Raw genomic sequence first — 22927 nt, 5'->3', positions numbered from 1 at the left:
TCTTGGTAATCGTTTTTATATGATACAGCGTGGATATTGACCGCTATGAACATGTTGTGAATGCGTAGAACGCGGTAACCATGCGTAAACTACGCTTCGACAATGACCTGTTAATACAAGTAAAATGCGGTAAATATTTCATGCCATATTCAGTTTACCTCTCAAAAATGGCTAGTTACTAGTTTTTTGGAGAAACCATATCGTTTATTCGCTGAAATCAATTCCAACAGATCGTACTTCGACATCGATAATTCACTTCCGCATTGCGTTACCGGAAAGTCTTCGGGAATTTCCAAAGAATTGCGCCAGTACAACACAGCATTGTGATTGGTTAATAACCAACTTGACCCATTAGGTCAAAGGACGCCGCTGCAGGTGAAATCTGCAAATGCATCATGGCGGAAAGTGATTTTGTTCAAGAGTTTGCGTACGATCCAATCACAGTCACTTGTGGGCTGAAAATCAATAAATACTAATTTTCAATAAAAATCATCCACTATACCGGTACTATATAAATAAACAAGTTGTGAAACACGGCACCTAGTAAATCGACACCCTGTCGGTTTCAAATGTTGATTTCTTACCTTAAAATGCGAAACAAAAATTTTAGTGGGGATCAGGTGTTACGTTAAAAACCATTGTTCATAATCGCTAACTTGGTTTTATTCAAAACTGCACAAATCCTGCGTTTTTTGATGATATCCGATGATTTCATGAACGAAAATGGCCAGCAGCCAGAACCAAGGGGGATTCGCATGAAGTTCTGGGTAAATCAAGGAAATACTCGCTGTTACGGCACGCCTGATTGGCTGAAAATGAGTATGCGCACTTGATTTACCCAGAACTCTGTGCGAATCCCCCTTGATTCTGGCTGCTGGCCATTTTCGATCATGAAATTGTCGGATATCACCAGAAAACTCGCGATTTGTGCAGTTTTGAATAAAACCAAGTTAGCGATTATGAACAATGGTTATTAACATGACACCTGACCTCCTCTGCACTTTTTGTTTCGCATTTTAAGGTAAGAAATCGACATTTGAAACCGACAGGGTGTCGATTTACTAGGTGCCGTGTTTCACAACTTGTTTATTTATATACGTATAGCGGATGATTTTTTTGTTGAAAATTAGTATTTATTGATTTTCAGCCCACAAGTGACTGTGGATCCAACACCTTCGTCAGTGGAGATAATATGACAATTTTGACTTTGACTGTGTTCCAACAGACTCAAATGTTTTTAATTTCGTAAATTCTGGTGGTACGTAATTAATATTGTAATAAAATGTGCATATTTTTGTGATCATTTCTGTTTCTTCGTTGTGAAAATCAATGACGACTCAACTAATTTCGTAATTTGATTTCCCTCAAAGACGTAATCTGTCACTTGATGAATCAAATTTTTCATTTGCACTCTTTTTCAAGGGGGGTGCTCGGGTAAGCGCCCACCTCTAAAAAATCGTGATTTTCTGAGTTGAGGCCCCTGGGCGCTAACGCGGTCGAGTACGGTAAATATAATCACTGCTTATCACTATAACAACTAAAAAGGTGATATTTTTAATGCTATCAAATTTCTTGATTCAATGATTTACATGTATATGTATATAACAACTTAAACAGAAACCCCAGACTTTTTTTATATAATATACAATTCCAGTTGTATTACTATTAGTATCATAGACTCCTACAATGTGGACATTTTTCCCGCATAATTATAGTAACTGCAACATTGCATAGCTGTGCCAACAGAGGGCATCGCTCACCTGCAACATAAATTGTGCAGATTGTACACAACACCACATTAGACCACACACGACATATCATGCACATGTAACACACTCATCCATGTATGAACAGTGTTTTTTTTCTATGTTGAGAAGGAAACACCTGATAGATAGAAGATCCCTCAGCTTGCACCCCAAACCTATGAGCATTTGAAACTAATCAACATATTTAAATTCACCTCCACAAGACAACAGAGCAACAAATCACCAGGCAAACCAGAAAGAACCACAAAGACTCAATTAACATATCACTTATACCCTGCATGCTTTATTTTGTGCAAAACATTTGTTATTTTCAGAAAGTCAAAATTAGATACTTCTTTCCTTACATATAGATTTTATTTTGTGCAAAACATTTGTTATTTTCAGAAAGTTAAAATTAGACACTTTTTCCCATACATATAGATTTATGTTACAGTGTAGACAGCACAGTGAAGACTACTTCCAAATTATCAGCCAATCAGAAAGGACAAGCAATGAATATTCATAACCTACTGAATTCTGATTGGTTCTCAATTAGTTGTAAATTATGAATATTCGTAAGGTCAGGAATATGCATAAAGCTATGAATATTTTTGACAATTTGAATGTACACATAAATGGATAGTTAAAATATGTCATATTTTTTTAATGAATATGCATGCTGGATTGTAGTAGAATTGACAAAATATGAATTTTGGACTTGGAAAATGCTTGCTGTGTTGATATTTACATAAATGATTGGATAACGGGAATGACAAGATGTTCACATGATACGGATTACAAGGAATGAAAGCAAAATAAATGTCTGTCAAAAAGCGTTATTTGTATCCATACCTGTAGCAATGGGCGTCGTGTTATGACTTTCTATATTAGCGTAACGAGACCAAGGAACAAATATATCGGGAATTACAGGGTACAGAAACACAAGAATGAGAAACAAGTATGAGAAGGAAAAAGGGAACAGGAAATAAAATAAAAAGAAAACTGTAAGTACAATATGCAGGTATAATTAGGATTTTTTATCATGTTAGTAGGTGTACCAATTTCTACCCCAAATATACTTTATCTTGGTAAAACCTTCTTATAATATATGGCTTTGGGATGTACCATTTACTGTGAAAGGGTAGGAAGGTAATGAGGTGGAAAAATGCTGGGGAACCAACATACAGATAAATTAAACATAATAGATCCTGTTCTATGTTGTGCAGACATTACACTGATTCAGCATAGTTACAATACAAACCTAGCTAGCCTAGGTTAAAATGAATCAGTATCCAGATATAATATTGTGCTTGGTAAAATATTCTGGCTCCAGATGTATCAGTATCATTCATTCATTCATCTCAAAGGCGAGACAGTTGATGTGATTCATACTGAATTGTCATAAGGGGTTCCTATATTTCAATGCACATTGACACTATTATGGCAACCATCTATTCTAGTCTTAAAATATCACATACTTGTCAATGAATGGTTTATACAGTGACATGGCTTGAAGTTTACAGAGACACCAAAGGTGCCTTGATGCCTAACAATTTTGTCTTGGTGCTTTTCGATATTCCCTTCATTACATCTATAGGCCGTCACACTGTGACGTAATACATGTATGTTTACATTTTAGCCAACCAGCATATAACAAGCAGCCTGTCAGCTGAGCTAGCTCCGCTGTTAGCAATGCACATGGCAATTAAAGAATAGAAGATATCATTAGAAAATGAACAAATCTGAGAGGTCCACATGTAGTACCTATATGTATAATATATATCAAAGCAATTGCAGTTGAGGTTTTTAACAAGAAGTCGAAAATATCACTTTTTACCAAAAATTACAAAAATATTCATCAAAATTAGAGAATTGAAGATATCATTATGAAATGAACAAATCTGAGAGAGGTCCACATGTAGTACCTATATATGTAATATCAACGCAATTGGACTGACGGTTTTTAACAAGAAGTTGAAAACATCACTTTTTACCAAAAATGAAAAAAATATTCACCAAAATTAGAGAATTGAAGATATCATCATGAAATGAACAAATCTGAGAGAGGGCATTCAGGCTTGTAGTTTTCAAGAAGAAGTCGAAAAAGTAAAACATTGACACGGATGACGACGGACAATCACTCATATGATAAGCTCTGCTCAACAAAGTCGACAGCGGAGCTAAAAATGTCAAGATCTGCTGCAATAACATTACTCGTACATTACTTTATTTACATGAACACATACATGTATAATTAATAACGACAGCAGTGAATGACACCATTATTTTACCAACCAGTCACTCAGCACACGCACATAGTGCAAGACGTAAACAAGGTTGATGGCTTTTATGCTGAGGCTATTTTTTTAAATTAAGCTCTAAAATTGCAGCCCTCCCAACTGCCAAGTTCAAGCCTTGCATTAAGCTAGTGAAAAGCATTGTATTTAGGAATCTAATTGGATCCATTTATAATTTTGTAGAGGGAAGCCAATTTAGAGAAGGGAAGAATTCAACTTATACAATGTACATGTAATACAGGTGGATCTTAGACTACCTACAAAAAATATATGTTTGTACATTTCAATAAGCCATAATTAACACACTTAAAATAATAAATCTATACTATTAACTATACCCTTGCGATATAAATGATGATATCTAACATGACACCTTGTGAAATGAAATGTAACAAATGAACTGTACATGATATAGAAGCTTGTATCATTCATTGTGATCACAGAAACTGAGATAACAGAGTGAGAATTGTACAGTATACACTGCATAACATGCATGATTCCATGGTATACCGATGTACCCTTCTCCATGTTAGCATCTCGTGCATACGATACCTCAATTCTGTCCTCCATCTGTGCCATGTCCCAAATTAATTTACTCTGTACCAGTATAGGAAAAGGCACCAAATAGCATGGTCAGTTTTTTGGTAATTTGAGTGAAATTTAAAAGTCAAGATATTTTCAGCAGGCCTTATGAAGAAAATGATCGATGAGATTTCGTAGGAAGTGAGAGAACCACACGGCTTGTGTTTGCCAATGAAATAGTGTACCAATCTCTCCCAGCATCGAGTCCACATACAATGTTAACATAGATTTGTGGAACAGTGGTCATGATAATGGGGAGACTGGAATACAAAACGCCTGGATCTCTCACTTTCAAAAAATCTTGATTGCCATTAGTTTCTAGGTTTATTCAGATCAAAAAATGTCTATTAACAAGTCTGAGAATGTTGTTACTGTTCTGTATCAACTTCAAATTTAATCTAATCTAATCTAATCTAATCTAATCTAATCTAATCTACTCCACTGTTAATCATAGAAAAATCTAATCTTGTTATAACTCTAATATCTAGTCAATCACTGATTAATATGATGCACCAAGCATCATTACAACTGAAAGGTACAGCTAGTAATTATGCAAGAGTTAACTGACATCAGAACAATAGAGGGCGCAGTTTCAGAAGAAAGAGACACAGCAGAAAATTGCATGACGAAGAGTTGAAGTCTGATTAGAATTCAAGCCATATAACAGCTACATGTATGTATCAAATAAGGCAATCCGATGATGCAATCAATACAAAAAGGACAAACAACAAGTCACTAGTTTGAGGATGTATGTCATCCATTTAGTGAGAACTAACGCAGACACGACATGGCGGGAATGAGGTAGAATATCATGATGCAGAATGCAGTTATTCAAATTATGTACACCCCCCCCCCCAATACCATGAACACATGCACCAGACAATTCTTACCCTGGTTTCCATGACTTTAGTTTGGAGCATTTTTTTATGATTTTGACTTAAAAGCATACCTTCCATGCATCCAGGATAGGTCAATGTATTTAAATTTTCTAAGCACTGGTCAAAAGAGTTGAATTAACAACTGAATTTAATTAATATAGATCATGCCAAAACTTTTTTAAACTACATACATGTAGTCAAATTCCATATAAATTGCAAAACATTCCAGGTAGGTTTCTGAAGTCTAAACTTCTAATGCTCCTAAAGCCATGGAATCAAGGGATACTGACAAATTCATGCTAAATACACAAAAGGTATAAGTTACAGCCAAAGTTTAGAATAAAAGACTATATTACAGAACACAGTGTACCAACATACCTATTACACATCCAAATCAAGAATGAAATGAGCTGCAACAATAGATTGGGTGATTTCATTATGCCCCTAGGGTAAAACATGAATGATGGACTACTTACCACAGGTTGAAATGATGAGGTTGTATTATAATTTGTCGTCATAGTAACTTCTTTTGGCAGGTTCTTAGCAGATAATGTGTAGGTTGTCATGGCATTGGTTATGGCACCACGGATTATGTTTTCCACGATATTCATGTCTACAAGGTCATCCTAGATGAGAATAGCATTAACAATTAGTAATTAAATTAATAAAAATCATTGTTAAACCAGAAAAGCATCAACTTAGTATGTGCCTTTGGGAAAAAAATATAGCAATAACACAGGTTTTTCTAGAAAAAAAACTGCAAGAGAGAGCACTGCAATTCAGCGGAGCCACCAAGTGGGGAAGATACATGTAGGCTTCTCCCTACCCGGGTGAAGAGTTTTTGATAATTCTAAGTTAAAATGGAGCACTCTATGGCTTCCTTGGGGCCAAAATTACTATCAGACAGGTCACAGTTGAAGACTGTGGCCACATGTGACCCCTGGTCAATCAGAATTTTATGGTTGCCAGAAAATCTGTAAGGGGATGAATGGCCATGGCATGAGGGCGCTGCACACATATCAATAGTATCTTCATAGGGCAGATTGAACATCTGATAGACTTTATTCTGTGTGCCCTTTGAGTCTCCATCACTGTGAGTTCATTTTTAACGCAGCAATGGTGTGATTGACTTGTACATGTATAAAATATGATTTTTATAAACTATGCTATGTGGGAAATGACCTAATGCCCAAGTAGTTTGCCTCAATGCCCTAAGAGTTTGCCTTAATGCCCAAGTAGTTTGCCTTAATGCCCAAGTAGTTTGCCTTAATGCCCAAGTAGTTTGCCTTAATGCCCTAAGAGTTTGCCTTAATGCCCAGTTTGCCTTAATGCCCAAGTAGTTTGCCTTAATGTCCTAAGAGTTTGCCTTAATGCCCTAAGAGTTTGTCTCAATGCCCAAGTAGTTTGCCTCAATGCCCAAGTAGTCTGCCTCAATGCCCTAAGAGTTTGTCTCAATGCCCAAGTAGTTTGCCTCAATGCCCAAGTAGTTTGCCTCAATGCCCTAAGAGTTTGCCTCAATGCCCTAAGAGTTTGCCTTAATGCCCTAAGAGTTTGCCTCAATGCCCTAAGAGTTTGCCTCGATGCCCTAAGAGTTTGCCTTAATGCCCTAAGAGTTTGCCTTAATGCCCAACGAGTTTGCCTTAATGCCCTACGAGTTTGCCTTAATGCCCTAAGAGTTTGCCTCAATGCCCTAAGAGTTTGCCTCAATGCCCTAAGAGTTTGCCTTAATGTCCTAAGAGTTTGCCTTAATGCCCTAAGAGTTTGCCTTAATGCCCAACGAGTTTGCCTTAATGCCCTACGAGTTTGCCTTAATGCCCTAAGAGTTTGCCTTAATGCCCTAAGAGTTTGCCTTAATGCCCTAAGAGTTTGCCTTAATGCCCTAAGAGTTTGCCTTAATGCCCTACGAGTTTGCCTTAATGCCCTAAGAGTTTGCCTTAATGCCCTAAGAGTTTGCCTTAATGCCCTAAGAGTTTGCCTTAATGCCCTAAGAGTTTGCCTTAATGCTCTAAGAGTTTGCCTCAATGCCCAAGTAGTTTGCCTCAATGCCCTAAGAGTTTGCCTTAATGCCCTAAGAGTTTGCCTTAATGTCCAAGTAGTTTGCCTTAATGCCCTAAGAGATTGCCTTAATGCCCTAAGAGTTTGTCTCAATGCCCAAGTAGTTTGCCTCAATGCCCAAGTAGTCTGCCTCAATGCCCTAAGAGTTTGTCTCAATGCCCAAGTAGTTTGCCTCAATGCCCAAGTAGTTTGCCTCAATGCCCTAAGAGTTTGCCTCAATGCCCTAAGAGTTTGCCTTAATGCCCTAAGAGTTTGCCTCAATGCCCTAAGAGTTTGCCTCGATGCCCTAAGAGTTTGCCTTAATGCCCTAAGAGTTTGCCTCAATGCCCTAAGAGTTTGCCTCGATGCCCTAAGAGTTTGCCTTAATGCCCTAAGAGTTTGCCTTAATGCCCAACGAGTTTGCCTTAATGCCCTACGAGTTTGCCTTAATGCCCTAAGAGTTTGCCTCAATGCCCTAAGAGTTTGCCTCAATGCCCTAAGAGTTTGCCTTAATGTCCTAAGAGTTTGCCTTAATGCCCTAAGAGTTTGCCTTAATGCCCAACGAGTTTGCCTTAATGCCCTACGAGTTTGCCTTAATGCCCTAAGAGTTTGCCTTAATGCCCTAAGAGTTTGCCTTAATGCCCTAAGAGTTTGCCTTAATGCCCTAAGAGTTTGCCTTAATGCCCTACGAGTTTGCCTTAATGCCCTAAGAGTTTGCCTTAATGCCCTAAGAGTTTGCCTTAATGCCCTAAGAGTTTGCCTTAATGCCCTAAGAGTTTGCCTTAATGCTCTAAGAGTTTGCCTCAATGCCCAAGTAGTTTGCCTCAATGCCCTAAGAGTTTGCCTTAATGCCCTAAGAGTTTGCCTTAATGTCCAAGTAGTTTGCCTTAATGCCCTAAGAGTTTGCCTTAATGCCCTAAGAGTTTGTCTCAATGCCCAAGTAGTTTGCCTCAATGCCCAAGTAGTCTGCCTCAATGCCCTAAGAGTTTGTCTCAATGCCCAAGTAGTTTGCCTCAATGCCCAAGTAGTTTGCCTCAATGCCCTAAGAGTTTGCCTCAATGCCCTAAGAGTTTGCCTTAATGCCCTAAGAGTTTGCCTCAATGCCCTAAGAGTTTGCCTCGATGCCCTAAGAGTTTGCCTTAATGCCCTAAGAGTTTGCCTTAATGCCCAACGAGTTTGCCTTAATGCCCTACGAGTTTGCCTTAATGCCCTAAGAGTTTGCCTCAATGCCCTAAGAGTTTGCCTCAATGCCCTAAGAGTTTGCCTTAATGTCCTAAGAGTTTGCCTTAATGCCCTAAGAGTTTGCCTTAATGCCCAACGAGTTTGCCTTAATGCCCTACGAGTTTGCCTTAATGCCCTAAGAGTTTGCCTTAATGCCCTAAGAGTTTGCCTTAATGCCCTAAGAGTTTGCCTTAATGCCCTAAGAGTTTGCCTTAATGCCCTACGAGTTTGCCTTAATGCCCTAAGAGTTTGCCTTAATGCCCTAAGAGTTTGCCTTAATGCCCTAAGAGTTTGCCTTAATGCCCTAAGAGTTTGCCTTAATGCTCTAAGAGTTTGCCTCAATGCCCAAGTAGTTTGCCTCAATGCCCTAAGAGTTTGCCTTAATGCCCTAAGAGTTTGCCTTAATGTCCAAGTAGTTTGCCTTAATGCCCTAAGAGTTTGCCTTAATGCCCTAAGAGTTTGCCTTAATGCCCTAAGAGTTTGCCTTAATGCCCTAAGAGTTTGCCTCAATGCCCAAGTAGTTTGCCTCAATGCCCTAAAAGTTTGCCTCAATGCCCAAGGAGTTTGCCTTAATGCCCAAGTAGTTTGCCTCAATGCCCAAGTAGTTTGCCTCAATGCCCAAGTAGTTTGCCTCAATGCTCTAAGAGTTTGCCTTAATGCCCTAAGAGTTTGCCTTAATGCCCTAAGAGTTTGCCTCAATGCCCAAGTAGTTTGCCTCAATGCCCAAGTAGTTTGCCTCAATGCCCTAAGAGTTTGTCTCAATGCCCTAAGAGTTTGCCTTAATGCCCTAAGAGTTTGCCTTAATGCCCTAAGAGTTTGCCTTAATGCTCTAAGAGTTTGCCTCAATGCCCAAGTAGTTTGCCTCAATGCCCTAAGAGTTTGCCTTAATGCCCTAAGAGTTTGCCTTAATGTCCAAGTAGTTTGCCTTAATGCCCTAAGAGATTGCCTTAATGCCCTAAGAGTTTGTCTCAATGCCCAAGTAGTTTGCCTCAATGCCCAAGTAGTCTGCCTCAATGCCCTAAGAGTTTGTCTCAATGCCCAAGTAGTTTGCCTCAATGCCCAAGTAGTTTGCCTCAATGCCCTAAGAGTTTGCCTCAATGCCCTAAGAGTTTGCCTTAATGCCCTAAGAGTTTGCCTCAATGCCCTAAGAGTTTGCCTCGATGCCCTAAGAGTTTGCCTTAATGCCCTAAGAGTTTGCCTCAATGCCCTAAGAGTTTGCCTCGATGCCCTAAGAGTTTGCCTTAATGCCCTAAGAGTTTGCCTTAATGCCCAACGAGTTTGCCTTAATGCCCTACGAGTTTGCCTTAATGCCCTAAGAGTTTGCCTCAATGCCCTAAGAGTTTGCCTCAATGCCCTAAGAGTTTGCCTTAATGTCCTAAGAGTTTGCCTTAATGCCCTAAGAGTTTGCCTTAATGCCCAACGAGTTTGCCTTAATGCCCTACGAGTTTGCCTTAATGCCCTAAGAGTTTGCCTTAATGCCCTAAGAGTTTGCCTTAATGCCCTAAGAGTTTGCCTTAATGCCCTAAGAGTTTGCCTTAATGCCCTACGAGTTTGCCTTAATGCCCTAAGAGTTTGCCTTAATGCCCTAAGAGTTTGCCTTAATGCCCTAAGAGTTTGCCTTAATGCCCTAAGAGTTTGCCTTAATGCTCTAAGAGTTTGCCTCAATGCCCAAGTAGTTTGCCTCAATGCCCTAAGAGTTTGCCTTAATGCCCTAAGAGTTTGCCTTAATGTCCAAGTAGTTTGCCTTAATGCCCTAAGAGTTTGCCTTAATGCCCTAAGAGTTTGTCTCAATGCCCAAGTAGTTTGCCTCAATGCCCAAGTAGTCTGCCTCAATGCCCTAAGAGTTTGTCTCAATGCCCAAGTAGTTTGCCTCAATGCCCAAGTAGTTTGCCTCAATGCCCTAAGAGTTTGCCTCAATGCCCTAAGAGTTTGCCTTAATGCCCTAAGAGTTTGCCTCAATGCCCTAAGAGTTTGCCTCGATGCCCTAAGAGTTTGCCTTAATGCCCTAAGAGTTTGCCTTAATGCCCAACGAGTTTGCCTTAATGCCCTACGAGTTTGCCTTAATGCCCTAAGAGTTTGCCTCAATGCCCTAAGAGTTTGCCTCAATGCCCTAAGAGTTTGCCTTAATGTCCTAAGAGTTTGCCTTAATGCCCTAAGAGTTTGCCTTAATGCCCAACGAGTTTGCCTTAATGCCCTACGAGTTTGCCTTAATGCCCTAAGAGTTTGCCTTAATGCCCTAAGAGTTTGCCTTAATGCCCTAAGAGTTTGCCTTAATGCCCTAAGAGTTTGCCTTAATGCCCTACGAGTTTGCCTTAATGCCCTAAGAGTTTGCCTTAATGCCCTAAGAGTTTGCCTTAATGCCCTAAGAGTTTGCCTTAATGCCCTAAGAGTTTGCCTTAATGCTCTAAGAGTTTGCCTCAATGCCCAAGTAGTTTGCCTCAATGCCCTAAGAGTTTGCCTTAATGCCCTAAGAGTTTGCCTTAATGTCCAAGTAGTTTGCCTTAATGCCCTAAGAGTTTGCCTTAATGCCCTAAGAGTTTGCCTTAATGCCCTAAGAGTTTGCCTTAATGCCCTAAGAGTTTGCCTCAATGCCCAAGTAGTTTGCCTCAATGCCCTAAAAGTTTGCCTCAATGCCCAAGGAGTTTGCCTTAATGCCCAAGTAGTTTGCCTCAATGCCCAAGTAGTTTGCCTCAATGCCCAAGTAGTTTGCCTCAATGCTCTAAGAGTTTGCCTTAATGCCCTAAGAGTTTGCCTTAATGCCCTAAGAGTTTGCCTCAATGCCCAAGTAGTTTGCCTCAATGCCCAAGTAGTTTGCCTCAATGCCCTAAGAGTTTGTCTCAATGCCCTAAGAGTTTGCCTTAATGTCCTAAGAGTTTGCCTTAATGCCCTAAGAGTTTGCCTTAATGCTCTAAGAGTTTGCCTTAATGCCCAAGTAGTTTGCCTCAATGCCCAAGTAGTTTGCCTCAATGCCCAAGTAGTTTGCCTCAATGCCCAAGTAGTTTGCCTCAATGCCCAAGTAGTTTGCCTCAATGCCCTTAAAGAGTTTGCCTTAATGCCCTAAGAGTTTGCCTTAATGCCCTAAGAGTTTGCCTTAATGCCCTAAGAGTTTGCCTTAATGCCCTACGAGTTTGCCTCAATGCCCTAAGAGTTTGCCTTAATGCCCTAAGAGTTTGCCTTAATGCCCTACGAGTTTGCCTTAATGACCTACAAGCTTGAAAGTAAAGTGAGATTATAGCTGTTAGTAAAATTGTCATGTAAATAATGTGCTTACCGTGGCAGCACTTTTTGGTCTGACATTGAGCTTTAGTTGTGGTTTTCCATCAAATATTGCAGTGACTTGTATTTGTTCTGTAATGCAGGCAACTTTACACTGTACCTGAAAAACAATAAAATATATACAAAAGTTACACTTGATCCTTTGTGCTTCTTCAACATACTCTGTGGCAGAATACAGACAACGCCTATATTTGTTTATAAGCTGTGATTTATATATCTAGACGTAAATGCCACAGAGCATCTGCTTGTTGTTGATAGATATACATGATTAACTCTTTTTCATTTATATTTATTTTCACTTTGAAGAAACAATCACAATATATTCAAATATTGTACTTGCTTTAATGTGAAGTTGTAACAGTGTTTCTATGGTCAAAAATTGTTGTGTTGTTGAATTTTGGTGAATATACACTATATACACATACATAGAATGGAGTGCCTAAATTAGTATTCCCAGACTGCTGAAATACAGCAAAGTAAAATGTGTTGTTACCATGGCTCTCTTGAGGCCACGGTCAGGTGGCACAATCAGCGTTGGTTTATGCTGATGGACTACAAGGTCAGTCTGACTCTCCAATATGATAAGAGACACAAGACTATATAACACATTCTAATTATCATGGAAAGCATCATCATTTGAGTATTTATTGATGAGTCCCGTCCTTAATATTCTTCTCATCTACAGTACAGTTCTCGCGGAAGCTTTGGCTTCACTTCAGCTTCACCTTCGCTTCAGCATCGCATCATTATGGCATTGTTATGGCTTCAGCATCGCTTCAATGTCGCGACATTAAAAAGTTAGGCGATTATCGCTTCGCTTCATTGTGGCCTCATTATGGCGACAATGTGGCATCAGCATCGCTTCATCAAACAAAGAAGTACTGTACTCATTTCCCCCAAACTTCTTGACCGCTTCCGCTTTTGACCGGTCAATTTCCGTTTTATTTTCGACCGTGCAACAATTCGGACTACTAAAAATTTTCTGGTTTTCATAGATCACGGTTACTAGTTTAGTAACCGTGCATAGATGTTGAACAACCGTCAAAAGTTCAAATACTTTTTGTTTTAACTATCTATAATTATATGCACGCAATCTGTGACCCTTTGACCTAGATTTAGCTGGGATTGAATATTTTATTTTAGACAATATTCCGACGTGACTCACTGCTACAAAATGTATTCAACAGAAGTACAGCATGGTTGTCTGGGTTTCTTTTCTGATTGTGTTGAGTTTACGATTTGTATAATTATTGTTGTTTCCCCCCAAGCAGAAGACAAGCCGAAGGACCATGAAGCTAAATAGAATTCCCACGCATGGACGTGGACTGAGTGAAAGAAAATATTTCTAAGGCTAAAATAAAAATGACCTACTATTACACATCTTTGTGTATTTGTCAATTTTGTATATATTTGGTATGACCGAATGATCGTAAATACCTAGAAAAATCTCGTCTTTCGTTAATAATTTCATTTGTTTGAAATGTCTACCGACCGTAATTTGTTTCTCCAAACGGTCCCGACGTCCGTCATTCAACACAATCAGCATTTATTTATCGCAATTCATGGGGATCATGTCCCGTAATTTGCGGGCTGTAAAACCAAATAATTAAACAAGTACTATTTATTGTATTTTTGTTTTACCTCGCGAAACTACAACAGAGCGTAGAGTTGTCGCGGTTAAATAGTCGCCTTGAAATCGATGGAACTTCAACTACTAGTATCCATTTCTCACCTTGAAATAAAAAATCGAAGAGCATCGGGGGATACATTATTAACCAGTCTTACGAACCGCTAGCTTTATTTTATTCGAATTTATAAAATTCACGAGTTTTCGACATTTGTTGCCAACTTCCGCGCTAAAATGGTTGAAAATGTGGGTGTGGTTTTCTCGCAAAGTCCTGTTGATAATACGGACTAATATGGTTCTGTGACCCAGGTCATGCTCCGATCAGGTGACTCTCAGCCAATCAATAATGTTGTAACAAAACATATTTAACGCAAATTGAAGGGTCGTCGTACCATCCAATCTCCATCGTCGATTCACAAAGTTTTTTTTTTGTGCTGTGACAGGCTTCGCAATATTCACTGGAAAACATCGGTATATTTTGACAAACGAATGGGACTTTACCTCAGTTCAAAAAAAAGAAAAAAAAAAAACAGGGCTGAGATACAAATCAGTTTTGCAAGTTGGGAAATAAGGTAAACCAGACTGGGGTCGATGATTTTCAGTATCGAAGGACTTCCGTGTGAATCATGATTTTCAAATTGTTCATCGGCTGGTGACCAAATATTTACGGCCACACTAAATGGACACGTTTTTTTTTCTGAAGCCCAATAAATTATTTCTGCATGTCAAGTGCTATTCGATTTTTTTACAGGGCATGGCTCGTTTTCATTCGAAAATATGTTTGTGAGAATACTTTTAAAGTACGTATAGATCGAGCTCAGATCACTTAATTTTGAGAATTGGTTGTCAAATTTTACCAGACCGACGCCACCACAACCATCCAATCATATGTTGGAAATGTACGCACTTGTTTTGGAACTTTGTATCAAGATGACAGGCGACGACGCCGACGCACCCGGCGGCGTACGTGTGTATTGCATGTTTTAGTAGTCCGGGCATGGGGTCGGACTCGGCTAAAACTAAACGAAACACAGAAAAATACAACCGAAATGAGGAATCTGAATCTGCTCTTCTAGCAGCAAATAAAATGAGCGAAAAAAGGTAAATTTTATAACAAGAACAGTTTCACTTCGTATACAGCAAATTGTGTTGTATCAGAACGACGATTGCATCGTGTGATTTGAATTTATCACGATTTTCCTTCCAGTCAATATGAAACTCGTCACCTTGCCGATTGTAATGTACTTCGCAAAGTTTTTGGTGCCCAATACTCGCAACACTAAAATAATTAAACAAGATATCTTTTTAAAATGTCATTTTACTCTTGATCATATGATTTTATTCGCCTTGAATTTCAAATCGATTACATATCGAACTTCTGTACATGTTTTTGTCTACTGCCCTTCTGCGTGCAAATAATGAGGTCATACTCATGTCACAATAAGGTGAAGCTGATGCCATGTTGATGCCATGAGACTGCGAAGCTGAGGCCACGATGATGCCACAAAATAGCGAGGCGAACACAGCTTCAATTTTCAATGACGCGAAGCTGATGCCACAATGATGCGATGCTGAGGCGACAATGAAGCCATGCGTAGGCGACAATGATGCCACAAAAGCCAAAGCTTCCGCGAGAACTGTACTGTATACATAACACACATAGGTCTCTCACACTGCTCTATACACGATTAAAATTTGTTATTCAGAGTCCCTGGCAGCACTGAAAAATATCACTGATTGTTAATGACAGAGGACACGTTTAAGCAAAATTCATTAAATTTGTTATTCAGAGTCCCTGGCAGCACTGAAAAATATCACTGATTGTTAATGACAGAGGACATGTTTAAGCAAAATTCATTAAATTTGTTTTCAAATTTTACAAGACAACTTACTTATCGTAACATGCAAAAAAACTTTTAAAATGAGGGTCGACTAAGGTGACTTTAAATACTTTTAACTACATCTACTCTAACCAATTATTTCTATTATATTCAACTACATTCTATATACTGAAAGAAATTAATGAATTAACAAGTAATTAATATAATATATCTTAGAATCACAAGGGAATGCGAAGGAAAACAAAACTCATTAAAACTAGACACATGCAGCGGTATTATTGTGTAAACTAAAACAGAAGATTAAACACACATGGACAGACAATACAACAATCTGGATAACAGACATGATGGGACAAACCTGTAATTGGAGCTGTATCCATGGAAACAGCAAATAAATAAATAAATAATAACAAATAGTTTAAACAAATAAAACATTAGTAATATAGAAGGGTATTTTGATTACGAAGGGTGTAGTAAGAAATAGTGAAACAAAAATTAATCTATAAGCGACCTTTGACCCAAACCAGTTTTTATGTGGAACACCATGCAGTGGAGTGAGCATGAGAAATGAAATGCAGTTTATATAGTTAGACTGTGAGGGCGCTGTTTGTCACACACAATTAATTTTAACATGTTCTGATCCCATCAACGATTGCATTATACCGGGGTATGAAATGAAACTAATGACACATGAAATGAAATTTATTACCTCCACAAATGAATTATTATGCATTACAAATTATTAATTAATGAGCATGAAGCCATTGAGAAAAACTTTGAGTTCATTTTTGAGATGCCAAAATTTGCCCTCAAACTGAACTTGGAATGTCCAATTATATTCCCTATATATTTTTCTTGTAGTATAATTGATATATATCCCTCATGGCGATGAATTACAGTATTGAGTAAGACTGTGCCTCAAAGGAAAAATCAACTGACCACATTAGTATAAATGACTTAGTGCTTGTTGATTAATAATATGAATTTAATTCTGTACATTGTTTGACCAGACTCACCTCGCCGGAAAGTTTTTCTACCTGTACCTCGCATGTTGATAACTTGACGCTGGCTGACGTCTGCTGGGTTGCGAATACAACAAATGACAAACTACTGGCCTCCAAATGGCATCGAATTGTCTGCCATGCAACAAGAAAATACATTAAAATTAGCAATACTGTTCAGTTCATTAACTATGGGACAAAACAATCACTCTGATTGAAATAAGAATTCATCATGACGTATAATTTCATATTTGAATATCTTTTACTAAAAAAAAAATTCAGATTTATTACATGTGTTGGTGTGTATTTTTGCAGCCCAGTAAAGTGTGTATTGACCATATTTTGGCATTCATTGTTGTTCAAGTACTTTAAACACACAATATGGGCGAGAATTTGTAATTGATAGTAATCATAACATCGCAGAGAAAACAGACAAATTTGCATAAAAAAAGTTGAGTTTCACTCACTGCCTATGCACTCACACACTGGATTAATAATTCTCTGCACTCATAGGACAAAAAGTACAGTTTAAACGTAAATTAACTCCCAAGCTGACTATTTTCATAAAAAAATTTTTAAAGTAAATATCATCGTCATAAATAATTTATTTTTGTAATATTTACCTACATTAACATTATTAATAGTTATTAAGCAGCTTAAAACAAGCTAAATGTTAAGTTACACTCTGACTGCACTGTACTCAGTCAGTGATATTTACCAGTATATCTCTGGGTCCAGCATCGCTTCTTACGTTGGTTACTTTCGGTGGTAAACTTCCTGTTTTCACACGGTCAAAGGTCACTTGCACTGAGCTCTGCAATTAAAAAAAGAAACATTAGAATAATTAACTACAAAAGTTTATCAACCAGTGCATCAAAATAAATATGAATTGTATATCTGATATGAAGAACTTTCAAGCACCTTTAATAAGGGAGCCCTCTAGTGGCACAAATCAAAACATCTCTTGTTTTAAAACATGTATGAATAAATTACTTTAGTCCAAATCTATTTTCACTGATAATACTGTGGAATACTTTATTTTCGCTGGAATTAATTTTCGCTGAAAAGGCTTTTTGGGCATTTTGCTTGGAATTTATTTTCACTGATTTTTGATGAGTTTAATGTGAAATATAGGAAAAAAAAGTATATTCGCTGGATTTTATTTTCACGGAATCATCCCTTCAGCGAAAATAGCGAAAATAAATTCCAAGCGAAAATAAAGTATTCTACAGTAATAGATGGGAAATTAAAAGAGTGACTACCAAACTCATTCCCATGCACCAAGAGTAGTCTAGTTAATAACAGTTGATTGTATTCTTAATATCAACTGACGTATATATGCAAAATGTTTTCTTAGATGTTAATTTCCTGTGTATTTTCTTTCATATATTTTCATAATATTGAGTGAATAAGTATTAAATTAAAGTTAAGTGGATGAAATCAGTTAAAATCTAAAAAAAAAAAATGTTTTCTGAGCTTCTGTGATAATGCAAGACCACCCCTTAAAAACCCAACTGCCCTATAGAGCATTTTAGACAATCCCATCAGAGACTTGTAGATTATTTTATAGCAGGGGTTTATAGAGGTTCATACTTCTAGCAAGGATCAAGTAGTTTCTTCTGTGATTTCCACAATTCTTATTACTTACAGGCACTGAAGCAAGTTAAAATATACATAGTTTTATTTATGAGAATATGGGCACTGTAGCTATGTTGAAATTGTGGAGTAAAACGTGTTCTACAGTGTGTTAGGAGAAACCAAAATCTGTCACGGTACTAAGTAATTAACACTTTCACTACAGGTCAACTTGGCTGTCACTCTGAATAATTGAAAATCCAAAAGTTTTCTGAAGTAATTATCATTGCTTAAAGCGGGGGAGTCGTTACCTGCACATGCGTCAGATGGCCATAGCGTGTCATTGTTTACAAACAAGCGTCTACCCATGAGCCTTTTCATTTTTAGCGTGTTGTTATCGTCGGTTGGGATTCAATTCCCGCGCATGCGCAGCTGGCGACCCTCCCGCTTTAACTTGTATAATCCTCCAAATAAATGATGGTGGGTTGTTGATTTCAGACTTACAAAAATCCCTCCAACAACAATCCTAAACAATAGTGGCCCACTGCATGAACCTTGTGCCCTTACTTTGTTGATAAAGGATGCACAGAAGAATATAAAAATGGTGTGCCAAAAAAAAAATGAATGAGGTTTAAAACTTTTACAAAGTAATAATGAACAGAGTAAAAGTGAACAATGTACAAACTATTCATGGTATGTGCATGCCTCCATGTAAGGTAATGAACTCTACCAATAAATCCACATTCACTAGATGTCATTGATACTAGAAATAGAATTACTATTAAATTAATATAAGATGTGCAAGGACACTGGAACATACAGACTGTCAGCTTAAGAGGGCTCATTCATTGATGGAAACAATTCACATATGGGAACAGAATTTCATAAATAAATATTTCATAGTAATACCAAACGGATTAGGCTAACACTATACAAATATTAACACGCATATAGTGATATTTTTTTCACATAATTTTCATATTAAAAATCATACTTTTCATTTGGTAAGAAATTTTATATACTCTCAATTTAACAAGCTGTTGGTGGGAATTTGTTGAACAAATATGAAGAAAATTTAAAATCTTGGAATTGGTGAAAATTCATTTTCCTGCTAATGAATCTAATTCGCACCATTGAATGGAGAATTTGAAGATTTTCATCCTTTTGTGTGAATAATACAATATAATATCACTCTACTGTACCTACTATATAATGATTAATATTTTATTTTTCTTGCAATACAATTACTGACTTTTACAATCATAAATAATTCGTCAACATATCGTTTTCTACCTTTTTTCTCCATAACTTATATCTAAGCAGAGCGCCCTCTATTGATAAATCATTAATACATTTTAAATTGCTATTTTATGTTACCACAATGGTTATTATATACTTTACCAATAATTCTTTTTTTACATAATTGACTAGTTTTATTTAATAAAATACGTAAAATTTTATATTTCATAAAAATTTCATGATACATGTAATACCAAAGAAATTACATGTAGGCTAACACTATTTAATATTAACACGCATATTATAGTGATGTATTTTTTTATATTCATAATAACAATCAAATTTTTCATATCAGTTAGAAATATCTTTATTCAACATGCTGTTGACCAAAAGATGAGAATTTAAAGTTATTTTCTTGCCAGTGAAGTGATGAGAATTTGGATTCTCCCCATTGAGCGTTGACAATATAAAAACTGATATTGGTGAGAATAATATCTAGTCTTGCTGAAATACCAAAACCTGTAGGCTTCTTACTCTTCTTTTATTTACTTCCCAGAGACTAAAACTGTTATTACTCATTATCATACTTCTTGAAGCATGAAAAAAAATGTAGTTTTGAGAAAACAATTTTTGTTAGGTTAAAAAAATAAATTTTACTTCAGTTGAAAACCTTATTTCTATAAACTAGCCTAGAATAACAAAATGTATATTGGTATAAAATACTCTATATCAAAGAAATCAATAAAAAAACTGTTTTCAAATTATCATATTGACTTGAAGCAACAAAAGTAACACAAACCCTTATGTAAATCATAAATGACATATTTAAATGAAGTACCGGTATGCACAAAATCCAATTTTTTATTAATTTTTTATTAGAGATGCATTCTTTTTAAGAACTGCGTCATACAGAACTAATTAAATCTATAATCAAAAGCTGAAGAGTCAGCCAGACATTATTTCCACACATCTTTCAAATTAAATCTCTTCAACAGATAATGACACAGACTCTCTGAATACCTCGACAAGCAAGAGGAATACAATAAAGTAAGCCACTCTCAGTTTGAATCTACTTTCAACTGAAAGTGTGCTTTCAGTAAATCTTACGAACATAACTCGAAAGGTCACACATAGTAATTACGGCAAGGGAGATGGGAAGTCGGGGTGTTAATAAATATATCAATGGAAAATTTCTGAGTTTAATACATTTAATTTACCTCTCCCCCAAAACATATGCAAAATCATTTTAACACAACAAATCTCAGGTACAATAGCCTGTCGGCTGAGATAGCTCCGCTGTTAGCAATGCACATTTCAATTAAAGAACTGAAGATATTATTAGAAAATGAAGATATGTATAGTATCAAAGCAATCAGACATGCTGTTTTCAACAAGAATTCGAAAATATCACTTTTTACCAAAAATGACAAAAATATTCATTTAGGAAAAGACAAAATATATTCATTAAAATTAGAGAATTGAGGATATCATCATGAAATAAACAAATCTGCGCGAAGTCTACCTATAGTACATATATATATATATATAGTATCAAAGCAATCAGACTCGCGATTTTCAACAAGAAGTCGAAAATATTACTTTTTACCAAAAAAATACAAGCAGAAAATGCCAGGATGTATGACCTATACGCCCAAGTAGGATATTAAACAAAGTCATCAATCATAAACGAATGAAGATGTCATTCAATTGTCAACATTAATATCCAACCTATCAATACAAAGTAGGTCAAGCTATTCTCAATTAATGTTCATTTACCCATATCTAATTTGCTCTTCCGGCATCTACTGGATTCTTTCCTCTTTCTAATCCACATTATATCTGCCTTATTGACTTCAAATTGTTTGCAGGAAGAAGAAAGTAAAAGAGATACAAATTGGTTGCCTAGCTACAGTGAAATCTGAATCGCAAACGATTGATTGAAATTTACCCTCATAAAAGACATAAGCAGTGCCCTCAACAGGTGACAAAGTGAAATGTTAGCCTTTATCTACAGGTAATTATTTTCTTATTCAAATTTGTACATGATTCAATATACTAAATGACCATGACCCACTTGGGACTTTTTATCTAAATCTATGACTGGAGTTTTTTACTTTATTTACATAATTGTACTTTATACTGCCTTAAGTTCAAATATTCCAAATTTTACATACATGCAATGAAGTATTCAATATTTGGGTGATTCTAGGAAAAAGTGAATGAAGAGAAAAAATAATACTAGCAACATTTAGGTGTATGGGACACAGCATAGAATCTAGGCTACTTTAAGACAGAAGATGCAAGTAATTTGGAATATAACATTTTGACCATTAATTATAACAACAGTTGTAAAAATGCAATACACATGTAATGAATCATATTATGATCAGATGTGGTCCAACAGTATACAACACCTCTAACTGTGCTTCAGAAGAAGCTTCATTATATCTTGTGCCAATTACACATATAAAAAAAGCAAAGACAATGGCTGAATAAAGAACCTTCAAAATCCATCCATTGCTTTAACAATCAAGACAAGAAAACTAAATTTATTTTGATCATGAACAAAAATGACATAACTACTGAAAAAGCTAAATTTATTGAATCCAACTTTTTTATAACATCTTTATATAAAGAGAGCAATTAAGTTACATTATTGTTTTTATTTTATAATATGCTCTTTTTTGTTTTATCTTCTTGTCATGTAATTTTAATGACCATACTTGGGACAGTATTGTTTCTATACGAGTAACATGCGACCAATCATATTCAGATTTCAAGATTAGTAACCAATCAAAACTTCTGTTACAGACAACTCTCCAGTGAGACATTTCTTCATTGGTTGTAACTGGAGCTGATTGAATTTCGTTTACATTGTCTTAGAAAAGTTGAATAGGACTGCAAAAAAATTATTGGGAAAGTATGCACTGCAGTAAACAAGTGAGAACTCAGAACAGAAAGTGCTGTTATGTGATACTACAGTGGTAATGCTGTGTTATTGATAAGAATGACACAAATGAAACCTATCCCAAGTGAGGACAGCACTACATGTATAATAGCTGATTATGGCAAAGTATATGACAGCAATTACATGTAATAAACTCCACTCAATGTCATGAGAGGTGGCACTGCGAAACAGAAGGTTTGAACTATTGGACAAAGGAAGGAAGGTCAGAATCTATTTACTGAGAATTTTCTAATAATATAGTTATATTACTAATACTGGTAATATACATGTATATTGCTCACAGTATAGCCATTGCTTCTCGTGGCAACACTGTGTGATGTAGACATTTTGTTAACAAAATAATGCCACATACTGTAATATTGGGGTTCCACTCCTTTTTGTAATCACAGTAAACTTTAATTTGACTACTGTAATTCAATCTACTGTAAAATGCTTAATTTTAGCTGGAATTAATTTTCACTAAAAAGGGTTTTCAGGAGTTTTGTAATCAGTTTTATTTTCAATGATTTTTCGATGACTTACAGAAAAAAGGGTATCTTCATTGAATTTTATTTTCACTTTAATCATCCCTTCAGTGAAAATAGTGAAAATAAATTTCAAGCGAAAATAAAGTAGTTTACAATATTACAAAACAGTGCAATAC

At 36.6% G+C, this 22927-nt stretch overlaps 1 protein-coding gene across 8 annotated transcripts in view; it reads right to left on the bottom strand.

The window, feature by feature from the left end:
• Positions 1-22927, bottom strand: part of LOC100367954 (phospholipid transfer protein C2CD2L-like) — an 87098-nt gene that overhangs the window by 34689 nt on the left and 29482 nt on the right. For 7 of the 8 annotated variants that reach the window (XM_085499356.1, XM_085499351.1, XM_085499353.1 and 4 more), the window contains exons 2-6: positions 17221-17316; positions 16518-16637; positions 15860-15871; positions 12029-12133; positions 5979-6128 (exon numbers count right to left, since the gene is read on the bottom strand). In XM_085499356.1, coding sequence (XP_085355482.1) covers positions 5979-6128; positions 12029-12133; positions 15860-15871; positions 16518-16637; positions 17221-17316 — 483 coding nt within the window. The remainder of the gene's footprint in view (positions 1-5978; positions 6129-12028; positions 12134-15859; positions 15872-16517; positions 16638-17220; positions 17317-22927) is intronic. The other variant, XM_085499352.1, reaches the window with a different exon arrangement.

Source organism: Saccoglossus kowalevskii, chromosome 5 (genome assembly GCF_978046115.1).
Source record: "Saccoglossus kowalevskii chromosome 5, keSacKowa6.1, whole genome shotgun sequence".
Lineage (NCBI taxonomy): Eukaryota > Metazoa > Hemichordata > Enteropneusta > Harrimaniidae > Saccoglossus > Saccoglossus kowalevskii.
The sequence above is the reverse complement of the archived record's forward strand: the minus strand, read 5'-3'. Positions and strand labels throughout refer to the sequence as shown.